The following is a 19,278-nucleotide window of genomic DNA, read 5'->3' as shown; positions in this document are numbered from 1 at the left end:
TCCACACAGCCTCTGGGACTCACCACTCTACCTCCCCGTACCCATTTTCATACTGTGTTTTTAGTTTTTCTGTGAGTTGTTGTTGTTGTGTTGTGTTTTGTTTTAAGTTTGGTTTGGTTTTTCGAGACAGGGTTTCTCTTGTAGTCCTGGCTGTCCTGGGCTTGCTTTGTAGACCAGGCTGGCCTGGAACTCACAGAGATCCACCTGCCTCTGCCTCCCGAGTACTGAGATTAAAGGTGTTTGCCATCATGCCCAGCTCTGCTACTGAATTTTAGACATCTTTTAAAGACTGATCACAAGTCCTTTGCCAAATGTCTAATTTTCAAATATTTCTCTTCTCCAATGGGATATTGTTTACTTTGTTTGTTTGATTGTGTTTGTTTGACAATGTAGCCCTGGTCCTTCTGGAACTCTGTAGACCAGGCTGGGCTCAAACTCACAGAGATCTGCCTGCTCTGCCTCTCCAAGTGCTGGGATTACAGGGATGCACCACCACACCTGGCTTGTTTTTTACTTTCTTTCTTTTTAAAAACATTTTATTTATTCACTTTTAATCCCGACTGTAGCTCCCTCCCTCCCTCCCTCTTCCCCATCTCCCCTCTACTCCTCAGAAAAGGGGACCCCCCCCTACACACCCACCCCAGATCATCAAGTCACATCAGGACTGAGTGCATCCTCTTCCTCTGTGACCTGGCAAGGCAGTCCCGCCAGGGGGGAAGGGATCAAAAAGCAGGCAACAGAGTCCATGTCAGAGACAGGCTCTGTTCTCCTTACTAGGGACCCACATGAAGCCTCAACTGCCCATTTGCTACATCTGTAGGGGGCTTAGGCCTATTCTATGCATGATCCTTGTCTGGTGTTCAGTCTCTGAAAGCCCCTCTGGGCCCTGGTTGACTTTTTCACTTTCTTAATGCATTAAAAAAAGTTTATTTTTATGCAGTCCAGTTTATCCATTTTTCATTTGTTGATTGTGCTTTTGGTGTCACGTTGTCTAACTAAGGTCATGAGGAACTTGTGTGTTTTCTTCAGTGTTTTAGCTCTTACATTTAGGACACCAGTCTATTTTAGTGTACATGTGGCATGTGCCAGGGTGTAAAGTATGCAAAGCACATGCCCATATGTGCACACGGAGAGATCAGAGAACACTGGTACCCTCCTCTATCTTTCTCCATCTTATTCCTTGTGACAGGGTCTCTCACTAAATCCAGAGTTCACAAGTTTGGGGGAAGGTTAGCCATCAGCAAGCCACACCAATCCTCCTATCTCAGCCTCATTCCCCTCAAGTGCGGTGGGGTGGGTGGGGGTAAGAGTGTGTGTGGCCACTGTTGTCTGTTTTTGTTTTATGTGAGTGCTGAGATCTTAACTCAGGTCCTCATGCTTGGACAGAAAGCACTTTTCCTCACTGAGACAGCCTCTGGCACCCTCTGAGATCTACTTTAACTTTTTATTTTACATATAGAAGGGGTCCACCTCCCTCTCTTGTGTGCAACCATCTCCTTGCCACAGCGATCTATCTTGAGGTATCTCGTCCTTGTAGAAAATAAGGGTGAATGTAGAGGTTCCCTTTCAGATGCTTAATTCTACCCCACTAGTTTCTATGTCCACTTTCACACCAGTCAGTGCTATACTGCTTCCTTGGTTAAACTTATTCCTATTTTTATTTTTTGGTTCCTTTTTGTGTGTGTGTAATTGACCTGGGAGGACCATAAGTATGATCTTGAATAAATGTAGCAAAAGTGGACATTCTTGTCTCATTCCTGATCTTACAAAAAAAAGCGCCCAACCTTTCACCATCATGTGTGATGCTCGCTGTTGTCTTATAGGAATGTGTCCAGCCTTTCACCATCGCATGTGATGATCGCTGGAGGGTTGACAGGCATTCTCTCTTAGGCTGAAGATGCTCCCTCCAACTCTCCTCAAGCATTTTTGGTTTGTTCCTCATCCCCCTTTTGAGATGGGGATTCATATGGCATAAGCTAGCCTAATTTAACTTGCTATGTAACTTGTAATCCTCCTGCCTCTACCACTACATGCTCGGTTTATATGGTGCTGGAGACTGAACTCAGGGATGCCTGCAGGCTGGCAAGCACTATCCTCTCTGAGCTATATCCCCAGCCCACAACACTTCTTTTTTAATCATAAAAAGGAATCAAGTTTTGCCAAGTTCCCTTTTTGCATTTATTAAGAAAATCATGAAGTTTTGTACTTTACTCCATTAACAGCGACTTATTTTCATATTGATTAATATTGATTTTATTGAATTTTTATATTGAATCAAATTGCAAGGCTATAGTAATCCTCACTTGGTTATAGTGTATATAGAATTTTATGTTCAACTCAACTTGCTAATATTTTGCTAAAGTATTTTGTATCTGTTCATAAGAAATGTTAGTCTATTTTTTGCTTATAATACCTACTTTAGTTTCAGCATCATGAAAACTCTTATAAAATGAGTTTGGAAGTATTCTGGTCTCATCTATTTATTGCCATAAATCATTGGTAGTAATTATTTACATGTCTAATAGAACTCACTAACAAAACCACTGAGGCCTGGTTGGTTAGTCTTGCACTTGCACTCTCCCAGCCCCATTTCATGCAAACCAGTGCTGACCTGGACCTTGCCACCTACCTGAAGCTGGCCTTGAAGTTCTGATCCTCCTGCCTTAACCTCCCAAGTGCCTCACAATCTTAGTGAGAAAAACTTTGATAACTAACTCAATCTCTTTTTCCTTGTTAATGCCTGTTTAGACTTTCTGTCCTGTGAAGACTTAGCTGAGTGGTAGAGCATTTGCCTGGCATTGCTAGGGTCAGGGCTGGAACCCTGCACGGGCTGAGGGCTTGAACCAACGTCAGCAGCTTGCTGATGGTCCTTTCTTACAGCTACCTATCTTCTTGTCAAATCACATTCTACTGCTCTACAAAGAACCACACTTGGGCTGGAGAGATAGTTCAGTGGTTAAGAACACTGCTTGTTCTTCCAGAGGTCCTGAGTTCAGTTCCCAGCAGCCATATGGTGGCTCACAGCGATCTATAGTGTGATCTGATGCCCTCTTTTGTCATGTGGGTGTGCATGCAGATAGAGCGCTCATATACATAAAATAAGTAAATCTTTAAACAAAAGAAAGAACCACACTTGATATAGTCTTTGTTCCTCATTTTAGAAAGTATGGGTTTTGCTGTTTGTTTTTAATGAAGGCAAAACTTTCAGTTCATCCCAGGAAACTCCAGCACATCCAACAGTTCAACTAAGTAACCAATACCAGTAAGAATCTGTTGACTATGAACAAATGAGCAAACCTGGAAGTAGAAAGTGAATGGAGCACCATCTCAAGGCCTGTGTTTCTGTAGCAAGAAATGGTGTACTGAAAGGAGGCGGGAAACTGCTTGAAAGAATGAGGACTCTTTCAACTGACCGCTGCCCAGAAAAGAAAAAGCAAGGTGGTCCGAGAAATGTACTAGCATTCCAGAGCTGAGAACCACTGTGGGGTGATGTACAGCAACACTAACCGACCCTATTACATGGCTTTCTTAGAGAAAGTGACTGTCCACAATACTCATTGGCAGAAGTGGTGGATTCTTTTTTTAATTGTCACAGACTAGCACTGGGGAAATAGCTCAGTCAGTAAAGTGCTTGCCATGCAAACATAAGGACCTGAGGTTTACTCCAGAAGCAGAGAAAAAGTAAAGCACCCTAGTACAGACATGCAATCCAAGACTGAGGAAGGCAAAGACCTGTGGGTCCCTGGGGCTTTGCTGCCATCACCACAGCCTAGTTAGTCAGTTTCAGGACAGAGACTCCACCTCATAAATCAAGGTGGACGGCACCTGAGGAATGATATTCAAGGATAACCTCTGGCCTCTACATGCACAAGCATGTATCTCCAGTAAGATATATAGATGTAACACACACATAAACAACAAAGGAGTCAATGGCACAGGAATGTGTCATGTCTACATGAGTAAGGAGAAGTGAAAATACTGACCAACACCTGACAGACTGGTTAATGGGTCTGAAACAGGAGGGAGATTAAAAGATGACCTTAGAAAATCAGAGATAAGAATTGGGAATGAAAACAGGTTAAAGAGAACTGCTAAATCAGGGATTCAGGAAGCAGGGCAGCTAGAGCGGGTGACATGTCCAGCATAATTGTGGGGCAGATGTTTGAGGCTCAGTGGAGGAGATCATCAGTACTGGAGAAGTCAAGAGACTACATAGCCAGGATTTAAAAGGCTTAACTCCACAGAGAGTAAAATTACCAGAGTGCTAACAACGGATGTGGAACCAGTCTCCTCGAGCGAAGGGGCATGACCAGAAGTCGGAAATAACTGCAGTTAGAAGAGGAGGAAAGCAAAATTGTCGTGTGCCTCAGACAGTATCTTGATTTTTCTAAGATGTGCTTTTAAGAGATTCCAGGTATAACACTCTAGAAGTAATAGGTTGAAAAGCAAGGAATAAAATAACCAGAATGACCAATGTGAGTACCATTAGAAGTTACCCCTCAACACTCACTCTCATATAGCCACTCCCTTGACTGTGGGTGGAACTGTGAATATGCTGACGCAGCATATTCCTTCCTTGAGATTACATAACATTATACGGCAGCAGGGAGTCCACCCCAAGTGGTCAGAGCGGAAATCACAGTGATGCACTCCAGTTGGCCTTGGAGGCAGCGAATGTCCATGTTGTAAATGGCCCATGCAAGCTTCATGGTAAAAGGCTGCAGGTGGGCTAATGAATAGGAAAGCTGAGGCCACAGTTACCAAAAAAAAAAAAAAAAAAGAAAAAAAAAAGCATTTTGCCAACAACCACTGGACTGGCAGGATTCCTTCCAAGCTGTGACTGTGACGGCTCTTGAGCCATGGCTGGTACCTTATGTCAGCTTAGAGGGGTCTAGAGGTAAGAATCCAGCCACACTGTGCCTGGACTTCTGACCAAATCTGTAGTGACTTGTCAAGTAGGAGTAGAACACCAAATCAGTGAGCCCAGGCCCTAGCTTACATGCAGTACTGCTCGATGATGCTTGCGGCCGCTGCATGATAGCCCCCCTTCCTTCACTCTCAACTGAGGCCCGGTCACCTATCTCCTAAATGTTCAAGGGGGTGGAGACAATCGTCAGCAAGCCAGCAGGAGCTATAGGGAAGTGGGGCTCTTACAGGGCGCCAAGTTTCCATTCAGATGGAGGACAGGGAACTTTTGGAGGTACAGTTAGGGCAGCTTGCTGACTAAGGAGCTGATTGTCTGGAGAGGGCTGAGATCACAGCACCAATGCTGGTGCCAAGCAGAATACTGAGATGGCAGCTTCCTTTACTGCACCAACAACACAAAGGCAGCAGCCAAGGCAGGCACTGCCTCACTGGTTTCTGAGGGTCCTTGGGCATTAAGCCAAAAAGACTGGACTTTGTAGATTGTGTTTCAAATTGCTTCAAGTCTATGTCCCACTTCCTACTTGTGGGGATGCTATTTTATGCTTTAAAAAATATGTGTGTGTGTGTGTATATATATATATACACACACACACACACACACATACACCCTGGGATGGAGAGAGGTCAAGAGTACTTGTTGCTCTTGCAGAGAACCTAGGCTTACAACCATCTATAACTAAACTTTCAGGGGCTCTGACCCCCTCTTCTGAACTCCACAGTCATCAGGCATGCAAGCATACACATGTATATATGCAAGTACAACACTCACACACATAAAATAAAATTTATACATGTGCATTTCCATATCATTCAGGCCTGTGCATGGTGGCACATGCTTTTAATCCCAATAGAGCTAGGGGGATCTCTGTGAGCTTGAGACCAGCCTGGTCTACATAGTGGTTCTAGGGGGTAACAGTGAAAGCCTGTCTCAACAAATAAGTAGGCAGGCAAGTAAGTAGGTAGTAGGTACATAGATAGATGAATGGATGAATTGATTGATAAATAATTTCCTCTTTAGTTCTGTGCTATATGCAAGTGGTAATTAAATATGGCATGTGTCCATTTGAAACAGGAAAGAGTATGGCCAATAAGCACACTTTATCCTCCCTGAATAGATTACCAAATTATCTTTTAGAATTTAAGAGGTACAAATATACAAATGCTAGTAGTAGCTAATGCCTTTAACCCTAGTACTCAGGAGGCAGAGGCAGGCAGATCTCTGTGAGTTTGAGGCTAGCCTGGTCTACAGAGCAAGTTCCAGAATAACCAGGGCTACACACACAGAACCCTGACTCAAAAGAAAAAAGAGCTGGGCAGTGGTGGCACAAGCCTTTAATCCCAGCACTTGAGAGGCAGAGGAAGGCAGATCTCTGTAAGTTTGAGGCCAGGCTGGTCTACAAAATGAATCCAGGACAGCCAAGGCTACACAGAGAAACCTTGTCTCAAAAAAAAAAAAAAAAAAAAAAAAAAAGAAAGAAAGAAAGAAAAAGAAAGAGAAAATTAAAATTACTTCTGATAAATCTGGCTCCTCATTAGTTTAATTATGTATAATTAATGCTATAAAAATTACATGAGATTATCATTAATATTTTTAAAGCAGTTATACTTGTTTAACATACTGTTAAGTAAAAACTACTTCCTCGTTTATAGATTTTGAAGGGGATAAGATTGTTCAGAGGAGCAGTCTGCCACCTGCTGGCTAGAAAGGAGAAATTTTCAGATCACTCCCCCACCCAACTCCATTACATAACTAAAAACATTCTACTAATAACTACATCTGTGGCCTAAGAATATTTGCATAAATATCTCCTCACCATCTGGAATAACAACATGGAAATCAGTCAGCCTGACCTTGGTAAAGTGAAAAGTAGGGTAGGCTGAGGTCTTAATGGAAGACAGGAAGGCAGAGGATGAGAAGTTGACTGTACATCTCCCTGCATACATCTAACCATATAGCCTTGGCCGGCCTGGAGCTTACTGTGTAGACAGGGCTTGCCTCTGCCTCTGTAGTGCTGCTGTAAAGAACTCTTTAATGAAACCATGAGCATCTCTGCGGTTACATTAACCACTATAAGGGAAGTGCTGCTTGTATGGGAATGCCCTGCGTGTGGTGGGCTGTGTTTCCCAAACAGAAACTGGCCAGAGATAACTGCAGCAAGCTCTCTCCTACCTCGCAGATGCACTGCATTCCCCCCTTCCAGGCCCACTAGCCTGCTTCTAGGGTTTTAGTCCAGTGTCTTCCCTTGTCCTGGGCTGGTCTCAGTGACCTCATTCCCAGCTCAGAGGATGTGGCAGAAGTGATGCTGGTCTCGGCTGGCAAGGCAATGGCAGGCAGCTCTGCCCAGCACTACTTGCTCTCCAGATGCCTCTGCTACAGGCAGTCTCCTAAAACATGGGTGTCAAACATGAGGGGCACACAGCACATGAATAGGCCACATGTGGCTCAAGTCTAGTAAGCATTCCAGCTGTGGTGGGCCTTCCAGACATCACAATGCAGTAGGCATTGAAGGGAAGAAGCCCCCAGTCCTTAACGACATATCCATGCACCCCAGTATTTCAGTCATCTCAAGGAAGAGTCCAGAAAGCATGGAGTAGAGATGGCCAGTCCAATACCTGTGGTTCTCAACCTGTGGGTTGCAACCCATTTGGCAAATTTCTATCTCCAGAAATATTTACGTTACGATTCATAACAGTAGCAAAATTACAATCACAATTTTAGGACTGGGGTCACCACAACACAAGAAACTGTACTGAAGAGTCACAGCATTAGGAAGGTTGAGGACCACTGCTTTATATCTTGCTCAAATATCTGACACAAAATCATGGGTAAAACCTGATGGTTATGGTGTTTTATGTCACCAAATTTTCTGTGTGTAGTTTATTATACAACAGAGTATCACCAAGTGTTACAGCAGTGCAGCTCTAATGACAAAGTTACACAGGCATGAACCTAGTATTTCAGAGAAGATGACCTAATTCCTATGTGAGCTGGACTATAGGCCCTGAGAGTTACACCACCACTCCTTGTGTCTAGGTGGAGGGGCCTCTGCCCCTCACTCATTCCTCATCTTAGCACATTGGTCAGTTTGATGGAGAAAGAACTGAATATGCCCACCTTAACCTGCTCCTCTTCCTTTTATCCTGGGGTCTGCAGATTCCACACAAGACCATTCTCCTTTGATTGCCAGAAGCATCACACTTAAGGTCTACACCTGCTAGACAGGCTAGCACCTATGTGTGGAAGGAGGTGTTCAATTCAGAGGATACTTCCAAGTCCATGAAATCATGTCAATTAAACCTCTCTTTAACAGCCTGCCACCAGCCTAATTCCAGGCTGAAATTAAGAGCCGGGGGGTTGGGGGGGGCGGATGAGAGTGGGAATGGAGGGGGACTGATCTCATAAAGAACTGCTGTCAGAAGTAGAGTTAGAGCCAGGCACAGTATAAGCCTTTAATCCCGTCTTGAAGCTAAGACAGGAGGGCTAGGCTATCCAGGGAAACCCTGCAAAGAGGTGGGGTTAGTGCTAGAAATAAATACCCAATTCAAGAAATGTCTATAGGAGGCTGGAGAGATGGCTCAGTGGCTAAGAGTGCTACCTGCTCTTCCAAAGGTCCTGAGTTCAATTTCCAGCCACCACATGGTGGCTCACATCCATCTATAATGTGATCCAGTGCCCTCTTCTGGCCTGCAGGTGTATAATGCAGACAGAACACTGTATACATAATAAATAAATCTTAGATAAAATAAAATAAAGCTCACACATACAAAAAAAGAATATAAAAAAAAGAAATGTATATAATTGTTGTCTTCACCTCTTGACTCCCTCCCCTTCCCACCCACTTTTGTTGTTGTTTTGTTTTGTTTTTTGAGACGGGGTCTCACTATGTTGCTCTGGCTATCCTGAAAGTCACTCTGTAGACCAGGCTGGCCTTGAACTCAGAGAGACCCACCAGCCTCTGCCTCCTGAGTGCTGGGATTAGAGACATGTACCAGTATGATAAACTGTCTTTCTTTCCCACTCACTTGAATTAGGCTTTTGTCTCCACCCTTCCAAAGAAATGTTCCTATGCCAAATAAACCAAATACTAATAAAGTATTAGTTTTATCTGCTTACTTGACTACTAAACACTCAACAAGAGTTCATCACTCCTTCACTCAGTGTTATACATTATTGTAGCTTTAAATATATGCATTAAGTATAAGTCTATCTCAGACTCTCTCGTACTACAGACTCATGCCCAAGCCTACTCAACCTCTCAACATGGACACTACTTAAATGCAACATGGCTGAAACAGAAGATCCGTTGGGCTGGAGAGATACTCATGCCTTTAACCATAGCATTCGGGAGGGTGGAATCCTGAGGCTCTGGCCAGCCTGGGACACAGAATGTGACCCTGCCTCAAAAAACCAGAACTGAACTGTTACAATATATTGGATCCCATTGTGAGCCCTGAGGTTGCGAACTGTAAAAACCTGTTTGCTGTTTGTCATGGTCCACCTTAACACACACCTTTAATCCTAGAACTTTCTGTTTATTGTAAACAGGTGATTATGGCATGGCTCAGCCCCAACACACACCTTTTTAATCCAAGAGCTTTCTGTATACAGATTTAATAAAAATAACCCTAGGTCAAGAGACAGAGCAAGAAACCAGCTAAAGGGATTAGTAGAAGGGATGTTGAGTTGAAGGGTATTTAAGACAGCATGGGTAAGAAGAAGGGGCTTTTCAGGCTTTAAGAGAGCAAGCCTTGGCCTTCAGGTTTTTTGCTTTCTCCTCTTGGGCTGTCGGCTGAGCTAGCAAGCTTTTGGCTTTGGGCTTTGAGCTTTTTGGTTTTTCCTCTGGGACTTGAGCTGAGTAATGTTGGGGTGCTTTCTCTGCCTCTCTGATCTAGCAGGTTTTCACCCCTGCATCTGGCTCCTCATTGGTAAATTCAAACGATTGGGGTTTTCATTTTTTTAAAACAACACTGAACATTTGGCTCTAAGACTTAGACATTCACCACCCACAGCCTTCCTTTCTTTGACCAATGACAATTCTACCATGCAAGTGATTTAGGATGGTCCTAGTGTGTCTTAGTCCGCTCCTTGGTCCCACTGTGCTGATTTATAACTTACCCTAATTCAGTCCCTTTTACCATTTCTAGGCTAGATGATAACTCACTAGTAAAATGCTTGTCTGGCATATGAGCAGTGGGTTCAAACTCGAGACAGACAGACAGACAGATACACACACACACACACACACACACACACACACACACACACACACATACTGAGAGAGGGGGGGAGACAAGAGACACGAGAGGGGAGAGAGAGATCATTTTACTACCTCTACTGCTACCATCCTAATCATATTTTGTTTATGATAGCTAATTTTGATTTTCAACTTGATTAGATCAGTATATGCCTAGACCACTAATGAGGCACACCTCTGAATATGTCTACATTGCCAGGGAGAATTAAACAAGACGACAACCTACTCTGAATTTGGGCAGCACCACTTCACAAGCTGGGGTCCCTCACTGAATAAACAAGGAGAAGGAGAAAGCTGGTTAAGTAGCCCTGTCCCCTTTTCTCTGTTCCCTAATGTGTCCAGATGGAAGCAAGGGGTTTCCCGCCCCCATACTTTCCCTGCCAGGATAAACTAGATTTCCTGAACCACGAGACAAAATAAATCCTTGTTCCCTTAAGTTTGTCTATTGGAAAATTTGTCACAACAATGAGGCAAGTAACTAATAAATTAGTATAACAATTTTTCAAAATTAATCTCTATGTTTCTCCTTTACTTACATCATTTGCTTTTTATGCAGCATACAGACTGACTGTTTAAAATCTGAATGAGATGGGTGTGGTAGTGCACACCTTTAATCCCAGCACTTGGGAAGCAGAGGCAGGTGGATCGCTGAGTTCGAGGCTACACAGAGAAAGCCTGTCTTGAAAAGGAAAAAAGAAAAAAAAAAAAGAAAAGAAAAAGAAAGAAAGAAAAAAAGAAAGAAAGAAAATCTGAATGAAAGTAAATTATGCTACCACAAGTTCTACCAAGACTCCTCATTTCACTCAGAAGACCTGACAATGGCCAACCAGAGCCTGGCTCACACCCTGGCTCTCTTCTTCCCTGGTTTATGCTACTCAGCCTCAGGGCTTCCTGTGCTGCTCTGTGATGGATCAGGGCACTCCTGCCCCAGGCAGGGCCTTAGACTCATCACTCCTGCTCTCCCCCAGCTGGTTCCAGTCTTTGCTCCTCTCTTTCAAAACAAGGCCCTGTGACTTCTGTACTCAGTCTCTAACCTCCTCACCCCATATTCCTGACTTAGCATCTTCCTATCTTCTGAGTCCTAGGCAAACTGGCAGAGGGGATTCATACATTCAAGGACCCAGCCTCTTCCATCAAAGGCCCTTCCTTGCCTCACCTAATTCCTTTGGAGACATTTCCATTAGGCCAGTGAGTATCAGCAGGAGAGGATAAAGACAATGAGGATGAAGAAGGCAAAAGCTGCTTTAAACTGCTTGGCTTAGATGTAATAGCCACCAGTGAAGAGTGCCAATGAGAGCCCATCTGATTGCAAGGAAGATGAGTTCCAGGAATGGTTACATGTTCAGGAAGAAAGGAAAGCTTGGTTTAGTGAGCCCTAGGATCACCAAGCATGCCAACACGGCCAACCCCTCCCATAGCACACACAGGAAAGAAGGTGTACCGTCCATCTAGTCAGTGTATCTGAGACAGAGTGTGTGGTGCAGCCTTCCTCACGACTGTATATGACTCTTGGTGATGCAATCTGTGAACTGAAAGGGAGTTATCTGTACCTTCTCCCACTCCCAGGATACAGTGGGGGATAGAAAACAGGAACTTTATGTTTGGTCTTTTTCTCTCTTTCCGGATTTGGTTTCTTTGTTTTGACAAGGTATCATGTAGATCAGACTGACCTCAAAGTCATTATTCTACCTCCCAATGCTGGGATTAGAGCTGTGCACCACTATATCTGACTGTAAATCTCTTCTTTACCCCCGTGGCCATGTGTGCCAGGACATGCCCTCTCTTGAGGATACACAACCTTCATAATGCGCTCATCCCTGCCCCTTCCTGGCATCAGAGCAGGTTCTGGGTTTTCTAAAGTGATTGTCTAGCTCAAATAATCAAAGGCCCTTTCAGTCCAGGCTCACGGACTCTTTGCCAACATGATTCCCTCAGAAACACAGCAGGCCTTTGATCTATTTGTTTCCCCATTAGTTCTGTGTGCCAGAAACTACAGTTCTTTCCTGAACCTTACTTTCAAGCTTGACTTATTTTTCATGTCTCTCACTTTCAACTAGCAGGAGCCACGTAGAAGCCACATGAAACAAGGTCCTGACTTTGTGTGTACAACAGAATCACTTGGAAACTTTGAGAACTGTCTTCATACAGACTTCATGGACCTCAACACTACAAATGGAAGCTCTACAGATGGCCCTTAAATCTTGTCTTTTCCACTGAGTATGTCTACTGGGCTTTGTAAACATTCTCAGTTCTCCTCTCTTGCTCAATAGGGTGTAAAGATAACCTCATTCTCCTTATATTGCCCAGATGTCAGAACTTTTATTTCTTTTATCTTTGCTTATAAGCCAGTTAATTCTCTCATGAGCTCATTTCTTTCCTGCGATACCATACACTGGTAACAGAGACACACTGTGATCCTTTCCAACATGTGGCTCAGTTGGTATAAGGCTACTTTCAGTACCTCTAATGATAAATTTACCAACTGGTTATAGCTGTATAACATGATTTGTCCCCCCATCATCTGACACATCTGCTTATTGGTATACTCCTGTATGTCAGTATGTGAGGCCACACCACACACTCTTAATTTTTACTAGTGATCCACTCCTAGTATTAAGTACTAGGAAAAAAGAAAACTTTAATCATTAACACAAGGGATTTTCTTTTTGCTTGTTCTGAATGTATGTGTGTGTGTGTGTGTGTGTGTGTGTGTGTGTGTGTGTGTGCGCGTGTGTGTGTTGAAAATTGAACCCACTTACAAATACCAGGAAAGTGCTCTATCACTGAGTCCTAATGGAATCTTCTGAAGTGAAGATGCAGAGGACAGACAAGACCCTCTATCATTAACCGTCTTGTGGAAAGATACACACTTGTTCACATTCCACTGGTGAGAACTAATTACATAGTCCCATCCATGTAAAATCTGAGAAAGAGATGTGGAAAGCAGTCTAGATGTCCAGTAGGAATAGAAAAAAAGAGGCATCAGTAAGCCCTAGCAACTGTTTCATATTATAAAACATTTTCATGAGGGCAGGAATCTTTGACTGGTTTGCTCATGGAGGTTATCACTGTGCTGATTACATATGTAAGCACTCAAAATATCTTCTGAACGAACAAATGATGATTGGACAGGAGAAATATTGGGTATAGTGCCATATGGCACTGGGGGGCGGTGTGTGAAAGCAAATTAAATAGACCAAAGCTTGATTTACAAACACTGAAATATACATACATCAAATCTACAGTGTAACTTCTTTGACAAACCAGTCAAACAAACTAAAATCTGCTGCTGCAAATATAGATATTTCGAATATTGGTAGACACAGTGGAAAATACAGCAAAGCACTTGACTTGCATGTATAAAGAATGTCCCAGGTTCAACCCCTGTTCCACCAAAAGAAAATTAAGCATCTTTTTGTTAAGTGGAAATTACTGTATTCAGTCTCAAAATTCACCCACATCCTTCTCAATGGGACAGGGTACTGTTCATATGCTTAATTTTGAGAACAAGTTATACACACACACACACACACACACACAGTCAGTACACATGTGCCACTCCTACGTGTGCAAGCCATCAAAATCCAGAACTGACTTATTTATGGTATCAGACTCAAAATTATATAATACTAGATTTCTAGAAATCTTAAGTTACTATAAAAAAGAAAAAAAGAAACTCATAAGGCAGAAAAATATAGCAAAGATGAGATAAAAATGAGAAATATTTAGAAAGAAAATCTTCACAGGAGTATTGTGAGGGTCAAATAAGTAAGAATTCATTTATAGATTGAGTCCCATTTTTGTTGGTTGGATGGTTGGTTGCCTGGTGAAGGATAAGGTCTTAACACAGGCTGGCCTGAATTCATGGTAATCCTGCTGCTCTGCCTCCCAAGTACTGGTATTACAGGCATAAATCATCACACCCAGCTTCTACTTTTCTGTATGTATGCTATAACTCAAGAGAAAAGTTCAAGAGTATATGAAAAGTGCTTCTGCAAACCATAAAGTAGTATTCTGTTACTGGTCTTTAGATAAATGAAAATTCTTACTTTTCAAAAGGCCACAAATTGGATAAATGAGCAAGTTGAGACTAAGGGAGAAAGAAGCTCTTTGCTCTCCATACCTAGACACTGAGAAGGAGAGTCTCATAGAAGCATGCCACAAACCAAATCACCATGGAAAGTGGCTGAGCAAAACCTAGCTCAGTGAAAGAAAGTAAAATCTACCAAAAAAAGGCTGTCTAGTTACTCTGCACAGTGGGCTAGCGTGCTGTACGTAAGGGGGGTGGGTGATAATCACATTATCTCTATTTAATAGCAATAAAAAAATTACTGGAGGGTCTTCCCACTTAAAAAAAATGATTTAAAAAATTACCTTAAACCCAAACTCAGTACTGGAACGCACAGCTAGGGAGCAGGGTGCTCGTCAGCCCTAGCTGAAGCCTAACCCCTGGAGGCTGAGTCCTTAGCACACATCCCAGAGTCTGCAACGCAGTCAAGTGTGCACAGGGGTCCACGCTCTGTGTTTTCTTTCTTTACCCTCATTAACCATTTCCTGGTGTTGGTTTATTTACTTTTTCTTGGTTGAATTCTAAGAAGAATAAAGGTGTGGGGAAACTGGGGCAGTAAGGCTTTCTAGTACCTGTAGTCTAGTAGACCCTAGATCCTAAACAAAACTTCTAGCCCTGCATGGTCTTCTACCATTTAGTAAAGCAAGCAGCCAACAAAAACTATAGTAAGTGAAAAGATGTGAGGAAAAATACTTAATGAAATTTATATTACATGATCTATAAACACCCGAAGAAAAGCAGACATCAATCTTCACCCAAATGTTGTTTTTTGTTAGGTTTGGTTTGCTTTGAGACAGGGTCTCATTACGCAGAGCAGAGTGGCCTGGAACTCACATAGATCCATCTGCTTCTGCCCCTCAGTACTCGGGTTAAAGGTGTATGCCACTGAGCCAGGCATGGTGGCACATGCCTGTGAACCCAGCACTCAGGGAGGTAGAAGCAGTTGGATAGTTTTGAGTTTGAGGCCAGCCTGGTCCAGGACAGCCGAGGCTGCACAGAAAAACCTTGTCTCAAAAAACAAAACTAAAATAAAATAAAATAAAAGAGGGCAGGGGGAGATGTATACCACTGAGCTTGGCCACCACCCAAGTATTATTTGAAAGCTACTTTAGTAGAATAACAACATGCCAATGATTATAAAGTCCAGTCTTTCTCTGAGCTAAAGAGACACACATATGTAACTCCTGTATTACAAGCTGCTTTCCCTTTACCATATAAACACAATTAACTGAGGAAAAAAAAAACTGGCTTGAAGAAAATGCTTTAAACCCAGCTGAAGGCTCAAGGGAATAAACATGAGGAAGAAACCCTTTGCATAATTTTTCAAATGAGAAGAAACTTACTTTTTACTTTGAAAAGAACTATTTTAAATGCAGTTAACATTTGCACCTCCCAGAACATTTCAAAATCCAGTGAGGAGGAACACCACAGCTGCAACCCTGGCATCCATGTTGACATTAAGATTTTGTGACATTACATCCTATTAGGCAGGGCACCTGCAGGACACTAGACCAAGTACTGGTAGACGTGAGCCAAGTGAATAGCTGAGAGGACACAATCAAAGATAAGCAATTAGTTACCCAAGAGGAATGCTCCTTCATCTGGTGCTGGTTGCTGTGAGGGCCACTGGCATGGCCACGCCAAAAGCAGTTCTGGCAGAGCTGATAGTTGTGGCACTGCTGGCATCGATACCGGAAGCCCATCATGCTCTCGCAGTGACAGTAGGAGCACTCCACAGGATGGAAGACTGGTGACCAGAAAGAGGAGGACAAAATAATATCAACTGAAGTCCAGAGTCAATACCCAGAAAAATAATTCTTAATGTAATAACCAAGGTGGAAACATACAGAATCAAAAACTCTAAATTGTCTGACTTCTGACATTATCATTATAATAAATAATGAGAGTGCTGGCAAGTGTGTGCTCAGAAGCCACGCCCTCACCGGCACAGCTCCAACATCATCAGCACAGTCAATGTTTGTAAAGCTTTAGGTTAACAATAAATGCCACAGTATATTAATAGAAGTTATTGAATATACTCTGGCAATTTTGGCCAAACATGTATGTCTTTGTGACTTTCTTCTAGTCTCTTCTGAGCATGTTAAGAGCCAGTGCTCACCCAGTGGGAGAGTGAGCAGACGGGGCATTAAGAGGCAACCCAGGCAGGCCACCAATGAGTGGGTCCTTCACTAGGGCTGTTCAGAGATTGCTGAAAGTGTAACTGCATCCCACACCAGTTGCCTTCTTATGTGTACACACCCACATTGTAAACCAACATGAAAAATATAGCTTCAGCTTAAACAAATGAATATAAGTCCTTCAAAATTTTTTTGGCTTGTTCTATTTCATTTCTTAAATGGGGTTTTATGTCTCCCACAAATGGGGTTATGAACACAGTATAGCCAACAATAACATCCAGTTTCTGACACTCTTACATCTACCTCCCAAGTACTGGACTGCAGATATCTGCTGCCATGCACAGGTTAGCATTTATCCTTAAATAATAATTCCAATACACAGGCATACCATAATTTTAGGATTTGTTTGCTACCATAATAAGTAAAACATATAAACAAATGTCAATGTGATAGACAAACAGCTTTATTTCTAGACATTTCAGAGACTCCACAGCATGTCTCTATCTCTAAGAGGAAATAATACCACTAGTCATATAAGAACACAATCAATAAATAGCATTCCATTCAAAGTGGTAGTAAAATATTCCTATGACTAATAGCACATCAGAATAAATGAGGCTTTTTACTCTTCATAGCAGATATGAGACGGTTTATGAAAATTAATTGGACATGAAACTACTAAAACACTTTGAGTACAAAATCATTGGTCTTCAGAGAACCAAGGACAGCTTAGCAATTGAACTACTTACACGGCTATTCAGAAACCTTTATTTAAGAATTTAGCTTCTTTAAAAGTCTAGTCTTTTGGAAAAAATATCCTGAAACTGAGATACTTGTGAAGTATCCAGACTTGAGCAAAAGGTATATAGAAGTTTAAAACAACAACAACAACAACACAAAAAGTTGGATAAAAAAACGCATGTGAGAAAAAATGAGGAGATTCTGCTTTTCAGCAGCTTCTCGACTATGCCTTGCTCCTTCATGTGGAACAGAGGGAGACAGACAACAGCCTGGAGAGGATGGGGGCTGCGTGGGAAAGCGACAGCCTTCTCTTAACACATTCACACGACCAAGCTATGGAAATAAACAACAGAAAGCACTAAGAGGATTCTAAGGAGTAAATGTCATTTCAATTTAAGGTGAAAACATCTTCTTTTCTGGGAAATCAAATTACTGGGAAGGACCTCAGGAGCACATACAAGGTAAATGGTAGGGAAGGGTATAGGGAGGCCGCGCGGCCACAAGCATAGGGACCTGAGTTCAGATCCTAGAGCCTACAGTAAAGCTGTGTGTGGCCACACAGCCTGCAGCCCTAGCCCTGGGAGGGAGGCAGGGGAGAAAGGCAGGGCCCTGAGGCTCGCTGGCCAGCCAGGCTAGCCAACTGATAAGTTCTGTGCTCACTGAGAATCTGTCTCTTGCTTCCATATGCACACATGCGTACACGCACTCACTCACTCACAAACATACTCTAAATGCATAGACATATATTACACACATGCACCCCCCCAAAAATCATAAAGAAAAAAAAAAAAGGAAGATAGGAGACCAAGAAATAAATTTTATCTTAGCAAGGTTTTAATTGTTCAAAATCACCAAAAGTTTTTGGCGGCTAATACTGCAGAGCTCTGTCACAATTCTGATAAATTAAAGGGGGTGGGATGGGATTGTTGACCACATCAGGTAAACGTGAACAGACGACTGTCTGCAATCTCAGGGTGAAAGAAATGTGTCTATACCACCAGAATCCTATCTAAGTGACACGACTCCCGCTTTTGTAATGAAATATTCTTCTTCTGAAAACAAAAGCTGCAATCTCAAAGAAGGACTTGCCAGCAAACGTCACAATGTTTCACATTAATAGCTAAGGACACTTCAAACAGTTTCCTCCTCTATACAACATAAGGGATAAAGGGCCACGCCGTGCTCACCATTCTCAACATGGGCAAGCCTGTGCATGAGAGGTAGCCAGACAAGGCACTGGGGAGGAGGGTCGGCCATCATGGTGTCCAAAAACATATTCAGCATTATCTTCTTCTGTGAAAAGAAGAAAAAATAAGTACACTTTATATCTTGCAAGTGTTTTTAAACTTCTAGATTAACTTAGGATCCTCCCAACCGAACAGGAATGAACTGTATATGAAATTTTACAACGAAATATTTCACTTCATCATAGTCACGACTACAAACACTTTATTATACATACACCACTTCTATCTGAAAATGCATCTGTCTCTGCAGGCATGATTCTGCCTCTAAAATCAGCCATTAAGTGTTTTACCCTCTTCCTTTGACAGGTAAGAAAAAGGAGCATAGCATTTAAATGGCTAGTCAGGTCCAACCCAAACCAGAACCAGAGCCAGAGCCCATTATTCTTCCAGTCAGCATTTCTGCCGTCCTGTGAGGAAGCTGACATCGCACTCCTGACAACGGAACCCAAGGGTGCCTGGTTAGGAGCCGTATGACCAGCACTTCAGCAGTGCCTGGCACACAACTGTCATTTAATAAGTCACTGCTGAGTAGCTAGAAAGTGGGCTTCAAAAACATACAGGCAAAACACCCATACACATAAAATAATAATAAATTTAAAATAAATAATAATTGTTGAATAAATAGTAATAAACCAAGGCAAAACTTTATATAACTGCACTCTCAATGGATTGTATTTTTCTCTTTCAACAGAAAGCTGCCACTATGTGGAGCACTGACACTGTATCACAACACATAGACAACTAGAAAATAGTCTAGAGGGAGCTGAAGAGATGGCCCAGTGGTTAAGAGCACTGGCTGCTCTTCCAGGGGTCCTGAGTTCTATTCCCAGCAACCACATATAACCATCTATAATGAGGTCTGATGCCCTCTACTGACTTTCAGGTATACATATAGGCAGGCA

The 19,278-nt window shown here is 42.5% G+C and overlaps 1 protein-coding gene across 7 annotated transcripts in view; it reads right to left on the bottom strand.

Annotated features, from left to right (window-relative positions):
• The window catches only part of DTNB (dystrobrevin beta), a 216,508-nt gene that overhangs the window by 122,636 nt on the left and 74,594 nt on the right, over positions 1 to 19,278 (bottom strand). For all 7 annotated transcript variants that reach the window (XR_014781191.1, XR_014781192.1, XR_014781193.1 and 4 more), the window contains exons 7-8: positions 18,317 to 18,422; positions 15,831 to 15,997 (exon numbers count right to left, since the gene is read on the bottom strand). Coding sequence is in view for 2 of the 7 variants with exons in the window: in XM_084792601.1 (XP_084648727.1) it covers positions 15,831 to 15,997; positions 18,317 to 18,422 (273 nt within the window). In the remaining 5 variants the exon portion in view is untranslated. The remainder of the gene's footprint in view (positions 1 to 15,830; positions 15,998 to 18,316; positions 18,423 to 19,278) is intronic.

This window comes from Acomys minous (genome assembly GCF_964271855.1).
Source record: "Acomys minous genome assembly, chromosome: 8".
NCBI classification, from domain to species: Eukaryota; Metazoa; Chordata; class Mammalia; order Rodentia; family Muridae; genus Acomys; species Acomys minous.
This window is presented reverse-complemented; position numbering and strand designations above follow the sequence as displayed.